General features: G+C 33.4%; 1 protein-coding gene across 1 annotated transcript; it reads left to right on the top strand.

Moving 5' to 3' along the window:
• Nucleotides 1–869: 869 nt before the first annotated feature.
• LOC130974447 (DUF21 domain-containing protein At4g14240-like) lies at nt 870–5,502 on the top strand. The gene is made up of 13 exons (XM_057899335.1): nt 870–1,110; nt 1,208–1,284; nt 1,732–1,815; nt 1,911–2,024; nt 2,517–2,600; nt 2,721–2,792; nt 2,996–3,063; nt 3,786–3,873; nt 3,970–4,043; nt 4,515–4,881; nt 4,971–5,017; nt 5,097–5,172; nt 5,268–5,502. Exons 1-13 carry the CDS (start codon nt 870–872, stop codon nt 5,361–5,363), a joined length of 1,488 nt encoding a protein of 495 aa, XP_057755318.1. The 3' UTR covers nt 5,364–5,502.
• Nucleotides 5,503–7,957: the final 2,455 nt, after the last annotated feature.

Genomic DNA, 7,957 nt, shown 5'->3' with positions numbered 1-7,957 from the left:
TGTGTCTAGGAAAAATACTTTTACCTTCTTTATATAGGAAGAGGTGTTTTTACCGTTTCATTGATTATGATTATACTATTAAAAAGCAATTATATTACATTCAGCCGTTATAATACTCAACTAGCTGTTCTGTTATAAATTATGCCGTTAGAATAAATTATGACTCATTAAGCCGATTTATAACGTTACAGTGTCGAATTATATCATTGAATTATAATAGTCATATCATAATTTCAAATTTATCCTAAGAATATTTTTAATGAAACAAATTGAATTTTTGATGAGCTATAATTCCACGAGTAGAATAGTTACAGAACTCCTAATTCAACGTACTTTATTAAAAATATTTGTGGGGATATTACTATTACAATCCTTACTATACATATTAGAAAGGATTCTATATTCCATTCTTGAGATTTGAACTTTAGTGCAACTTGATGAGAGACAGAGTTATGAGTTTGTGAGTGTGGTATTATTATGACCCAAAAACAAATTTGTTTTTTTTCCTACACAAATGGCCCAACAGGCCTAGAAGAAAGAAAAAGGGAAGAACAAAATCTGAAAGTAGCATCAAGAAAGTCGATTCCCAATAATTGGGCTCCGTGTTCCATGATGATATAAGACTTAACGGCCAGGATTCGTCAATGGCGAGATGGAAGGCCTCCGTGATCGTCCGTTTTGGTCCACGTCAACAAGTGGAATATCCATGCATCCTAACAAAAAACGTCCCTCGCCTCCTAAACGCGCCACGTGTCTAACGAGCGACGAGTCAGTTGCAACTGCAAACTGAAGTACGAACGAAAGCTTATGAAGGAAGAAGAAAACTTTAAAGAACCAGAAAAAGAAACTGAAGAAGAAGAAGAAGAATGATGAATAATGTGGTGAACGCGTTGATGGTGACTCGGTTTCTGACTCGGAACCAACTCAGCGGCCACGAGGGAGGCATTCCGTTCGGATCGTTGTGGTGGTTCATTTACGCCGGACTCTCGTGCTTCTTCGTTATCTTCGCCGGAATAATGTCCGGATTAACCCTAGGTCTCATGTCTCTCGGCCTCGTCGACCTCGAGATCCTTCAACGCAGTGGTTCTCCTACCGAGAAAAAGCAAGCAGGTTCATTTACTCGTTGCCTGCGTCATTCAATTTCTCCGATTCCGAGATTTTCGAATACTCAATGTGATTTTGCGTTTTTTTTTTCTTTTGTGTGCAGCGACTATAATTCCCGTGGTTAAGAAACAACACCAGCTTCTGGTGACTCTGCTTCTGTGTAATGCAGCTGCCATGGAGGTAACTGAATTAATGCTCCTTCTTTTTCATGCTAGATTTTTCACTGGAATTTGGAATATTGACGTTGTTAGTTCAAGAATGTGGTGGTTTATTGGACAAAATCATTGAGGAGAGCTTATAGGTAGAACAGAACTGTAGAAGTGATTAAATTAGAAAAAAATAGAACACCGTCATAATATAATATAATATTATAATGTGGATCAGACACATTATGGTTTATTATGTACTATGCTTATTTGAATCACTTGTTTAAAATGGTTTTCATGATGGATGAATTGGAATTGCTCTGCATGTGGAATCTGCATTTTTTTGGATTTTGGAGTCATTGCTTAGTGACCCGCATTCAAATATCTGAATGATATTTTTAATGCATACATACTTTACACTGATTGGTGGGGCATGCTTAACTTTTAAGCTTCCGTTGACTTTGAAAGTTGTAATCTGCAGGCGCTTCCGTTATACTTGGATAAGTTGTTCAATCAGTTTGTTGCCATCATTCTCTCTGTGACTTTTGTTCTGTTTTTTGGGGAGGTATGTCAATGTCAGCGATTTAGCTTCAACACTTTTGTCCAATGAATATTCTTTCTCCTTTTTCTTCAAATCTTATTTTTTCCCTCTGATTTCAGGTCATTCCACAGGCAATTTGCAGTAGATATGGGCTTGCTGTAGGGTCCAACTTCGTATCTCTTGTGCGAATTTTAATGATAATATGTTACCCAATTGCTTATCCCATTGGAAAGGTGACTTATCATTCATAGGCTAAAGTACCAATTCTTTTGTGTTCAGAAGTGTTAATCTCAATGATATATGCATTAACCTGTAAAATTAATTTTCATTGGATAATCATTTAGCCAGTATATTATAACTGAGAAAAGAACAAACAAGTAGAAATGAATAGAATATCATCTCAAAATATTTCTATATAAATTTTGATAGAAGTTTCATATAGATATATGATGTGTTATGCTTAGTGTGCTAGCAAATGAGCACTATTTAATTCCTTTTTGATGAAGTCAAATTCACAAGTCTTGTGTTTTGTTGATCCTGTCCATGAAGAGTGGAAATGTTTTATGCTGGTTGTCAACTGTTCAATACGAATCTCCTCTTAGATTGGCTTTGCAAAAGATTTGAGATAAAGCACAACATAGGCAGAGTTAACTTGCACAATGACAGAATTAATCTTAGTCATGCCTACAGATGATCCTTTTTCCCACTGATTTTTTTTTTCCCAGGTTCTAGATTTCCTGTTGGGACATAATGAGGCTTTATTTAGGCGGGCACAGTTAAAAGCTCTCGTCTCCATCCACAGCAAGGAGGTACAATCACCTTAATGATGGAATCAGTCATACCAGCATTGATGAAGTTATCCGAATGTAACGGTATTGTTAATCCTTCATCGTGTTTGATCCGTAAATGTTGGATTTTCTTGTTTTCAGGCTGGGAAAGGTGGTGATCTTTCGCATGACGAGACAACAATTATCAGTGGAGCTCTAGATTTAACTGAAAAGGTATGTTTGCAAATTGCAACTAAGCCTTACTTCAGTATACTCTTTCCTGTGCAGTAGAGTTTTCTTTTTCCCTGTATTCTGTTTCATTATCAAATATCATGTATGCTGTTGACTTGTGCAAGGAATATTTTCTTCACACTTTTTGCAGAAGGTTTCTAAATAACACTATTTTTCTTCTTCCTTATTCGTGTGTCTTCGAATAGACTGCTGAAGAGGCTATGACCCCTATCGAATCGACTTTTTCTTTAGATGTCAATTCAATATTGGATTGGTGAGTGTCTCAATGCGGCTTGAGTTATCTTAATCAGATTTATTGGTTTGGACATAAATTTTATTACTCTTAGTTATTCCCTTGCCAAGAGTCAGTTATATCATACATTAATCAATACTACAATGCAGAGATTGCAACTATGATAATAATAATTGAGAGAGTGCAGAAACAGTGTGTGATTTTTTTTTTTCAATTGCTTTCATTTTGTAAATCAAGGACACATCATTTTAGGGTCATGTCCATGTTTTTGAACATGAATGTGTGTCGAACCTTTTAAGATGCAATAGTAATGCATTTTTAAATTGTTTTTGGATAATGGATTTTCACTTTGAAGAGGAAATCAATAAATCATTCTTCATCTCCTTGGTAAGGGTCTTTTGGTTGCTGATATATTTTCCACTTCACTGATCACTAGAATACGTGGAAATTCAAGGTATCTTGATTAAAAAAAAAGGATTTTGCTAGGTAGACAATGGCTTTTGTGAACAATGTGGACAATGAGCTCTAAAATTGGCCCAATAAATTAAAAACACACTACACCCCAAATTACCCACCTAAATCTTAATATTAGGATTGTCTACCTATACTTTTTCTTGAAAAAAACTGACCTGACTTTACTTGAATATGGGACTTGGGAGTGTGGACTTAAAATTGTAAAGTTTATGTACTGGGGCATGCATTGTTTTATTCCTTGAAACGTATGTTAATGAACCTCAAATTAGGGAGGCAATGGGGAAAATTCTTGCTCGTGGGCACAGCCGGGTTCCTGTCTATTCTGGAAATCCAAAAAATATTATTGGACTACTGCTGGTGGGTGTTAAATCTTCATTCACATTCTGGCTTTGTTTTTAGTCTTCCAATTTTTATACTTTATCCTCTTTTCCTCACTTTCTCTTTTTGAATTAGGTTAAAAGTCTTCTAACTGTACGACCAGAAACAGAGACTCCTGTCAGTGCTGTTTCCATCCGGAGAATTCCACGGTGTGTTTGTTGTCAATGATTAAACTGTCCTAAAAGCATGAGCTGAAGGTGCATGAGTGATTTAATTACATTTAGCACAACCTTAATCCTTTGTGCTTCTTGAAGCATGGACAACGGCAAATTTTACCTATAGTGACGTAAAATCACTAATAAGTGACGTATGGCATATGAGTTCATTCATAGCAATTCACAATTCATGTGTGTACTGGTGTGCCATGTGTATACTTCCCACATAACATATTTTACATGTGGCGTACTGCATATCACATACCTGTTTTATGCTGAATTTTTAGCTTATATTAACATTTTATTTAACTAAAAAATGGGGCTATAAAGCTGTAACTCCAAACCGTTTTGTTAGATACATAGTCTCTGTTACTATGTCACTAATAAGAGGAGGCAATAAACGATTTTGACAACTTTAACATTTAACATTCCAATTTAATGTTAAACATGGGTTTATATGCACAGAGTTCCATCGGACATGCCTCTCTATGATATACTGAATGAGTTTCAAAAGGGCAGTAGTCACATGGCTGCTGTTGTTAGAGCTAAAGGAAAAGGAAATGCAAATGCACAAACAAATGGAGACAAAAATGAAGAAAGCAAAGACAATGGGGATTCGCAGTTGACTACGCCATTGCTACAGAGTGAAAAATCGAAGAGTGTTGTTGTTGACATTGACCAGCCCTCAGATGCTCTCAGTCCCAGAAGTAAGGAGCGAATTGCTTCGCAATCTAATGATATAATAAGAAATGGTTGTTTTTCAGAAAGTATTGAAGACGGTGAAGTGATTGGTATTATCACTCTAGAGGATGTGTTCGAAGAACTTCTGCAAGTAAATTATAGTCTTCGACATATTCTCCCATCTGCAGCAGTTGGATCATTTTCCTTCAAGACTGATTATAAGTTTTTCCAATGGTGCAGGAGGAGATTGTGGATGAGACAGATGAATATGTTGATGTTCATAAGAGGTATATATTGGAGAGTAAAGTTTTGAAACTAAGTTTGTAAAGGTGGATGAAACTGCTGCTTATAAACTTTATTTTGCAGAATACGTGTTGCTGCTGCTGCAGCTGCTTCCTCTATTGCACGAGCGCCATCAATCCGAAGGTTGGCTAAGGGAGTGGTAAGAGATCGCATGTTAAAGCAAATTTTGGAACATATAATCAATGTTTTCTGTATAATGTATATCTGGTTTTGGCTTTTGATTTGATCGTCCAGGGAGGAACTAAACCGCAGTCTCCGAGGCGACATGAGGCGCTAACTGCAAGGAGATCTACATGGGACGATTCGTTATATTCTTCAGGTTCCCAGTGAACTTCTTCTTAGCTAGCCTACCGAGAAATAGTGACAATTTGATGAGCTTAGTTAGTATCACTTTTTTGGTTAACAATATTATGTTCATATTCTTTCTGGAAAGGCAATAAACACGTCTAGTGTTGTTATAGTGCAAGCTTATTGGGCTAATGCAGATGTATATCTGGCACCTCCGATTACATATAGCAGTTCAATTTTAACTGAGAAATCTTTAATCTTTGAAAAATGTTTGTATTTTTAACAAAAACTACCTTCACTTGTTAATACTATTTTTAATTTACTCTCTTTCAACCTTTGATTTACTCTTACGCAATAATGCAATAAAAGTATTATTTAGAAAGAAAATAAAAATATGAGTGGGTGTGTTTGGTTTGCATTTTTATTTTCAATGTTTTTTGTTTTCTGGATTTTATGAAGGAAAAAATAAAAATAGTAAAAATAATAAAATCCTTTTATTTTCAACTCTTATTTTCACTCTTTCTTTGTAAAATCTAAAAAATAAAAAACACTAAAAATAAAAATAGAAAATGAAAATACAAATTAAATGCATCCTAGTATTTGTAAAAAAAGAGTTTAATTTTCATATGTATGTAATTATATCTATTCTTTTAGATGACTATTCACGTAGTTAATATAAAAGGTAGTTATTTTTACTTATATTAATTAGATGCACATGTAAAATTATTTTACACTAACAGTGTATCAAAATTAAATTCTTGTAAAAAAATAGAAAAACAGTTATTTATGTTTAAAAATATTTTTTTTATTTTAGATTCTTCTACTTTCCTATTTATTTTAGTTGAAACAAAAGTACTATTTATTGGGAAAAATTATTTTGGTCCATCGAAAGAAAAACACTTATTGTGCATATAATCTAAAGCAAAATTTGTGCATATAACAAAATAATATAATAAAAAAATCAAAGTATTCCATAAAATATTTATTATGGTATATCCGATAGATATACTTATCAGATAGGAGATGAGTATCTAAAATATTAGTGCTAGGTAAATTTTACGCTTTATGTATAAAAGTTTCTTTTTTAAATGGAGAAAAAGGAAAGGGAAAAAATCTATGCTATATATTTTTTTGGAGTAAGGAAAATTGTTTTTTTATATAATAAAAAGGACTACCTGCATATTTCTCTATAGATATTGATCAAAAGTTTTCTCGTTGAATAAAAAGAAAGCTTACCATATCAAAAGTTGGCCAAAAAAGCTAAGGAAGAAAGAATAAAAAAAGGAAAAAAATCAGAGGAAAACAAACAAAGAAAGCAAAATAATTAACATGCAGGAGAAACCAAAAGAGATGTAAAAAGGAAAAAGCTAATAAACTTTTTATGGAAAAATATCAGATAACACATAGCCATGCATAAACTCAAAATTGATTCCATATTAAGTATGAATTATGATCTTACCTTTTGTTCATAATTGCTTCTCTCCCACCTCAGAATAATCACTTTGCAAGTGTGCATCTATCTCCAAATGATGTCTTACTTTCTGCTCCAGCAAGTGAAGCCTTCCATATGGTTGTGGAGAAAGTGTGAAACTTCCTTCCTAGTGAGTGGATGATGATGAATGACACTGATGGCTTCTCCTAGTAAAATTTATAGATGCCTTGTCCGTCTCTTTCTCATATTGTCCCCCCCTCCCCTGAAAAGGACTTAGATTGCTATAAAATTCATCATATCCTAATTAATTGGAATGGCCAACCCTGTCTCTCTAAATATCTCCCTACATTTTATTGTCTCTATGACTATATATGTAGTACATGTCCATTTTGTGCCTCAACTTCAGCATGCCAATTCTCTGTCTCACTCAGATAGATAAAGATATCATACACATGGTACAACCAGGATTTTGCTTCAGACATAGGATCTGTGTTTGCTTTCTTGTTTTTAATTTCTGTTTTTTCTTTTTTTTTTTTAACAAAATTACAAGAAAAAATCCTGAAAGCAAAAGATGAAAACATACAAAAAAAAAGGTCAATTTTATCTTCATGTCAAGTTTTTAAATTAAAGAAATTTTATCTTTTTAAATTAATAAATTTGATATCTGGTCAATTTTAGTTATTGAAAAATAGAAAATAAATTAACATTTTTACTAAATAGTAACGACTTTCACTCGATATAATGTTATGATAGTCAATTTAATAGCAAATGATCCAACATGACACATCTTAAAGAAAATTAAAAGCTACATTTGAGTTTTTAATTATACACTTAAGAAAGAGATTAACACTAGTTTATACTAAGATGAGTATTTCAAATACATTTGGGATATATGAATGAAACAGAGCACTAGTAAGGAACTATGATCAACACATATGTTTGACCATATTATTTTACCTTAGGTATATATCTTTTGAAGACAACAAAAAAAAAAAACGCAGAAACAGATTTGTTCTGAGGATAGGGGTGATTCCAAATATATATGTTAATACACATTCTCATTGTATATGAATGCTAGTATACAAGAGTTCATAAAAAAAGAAAAGGGGTAATCACATATCACATATATATAACCCCTAAAAGCTGATTTAACAAAGCCAAAAGTTAAAGTGCTTCTGCCTAAGAATTTTCATCATGCCAATTA

The sequence above is a fragment of the Arachis stenosperma genome, chromosome 4 (genome assembly GCF_014773155.1).
Source record: "Arachis stenosperma cultivar V10309 chromosome 4, arast.V10309.gnm1.PFL2, whole genome shotgun sequence".
Taxonomy (NCBI): domain Eukaryota; kingdom Viridiplantae; phylum Streptophyta; class Magnoliopsida; order Fabales; family Fabaceae; genus Arachis; species Arachis stenosperma.
This window is presented reverse-complemented; position numbering and strand designations above follow the sequence as displayed.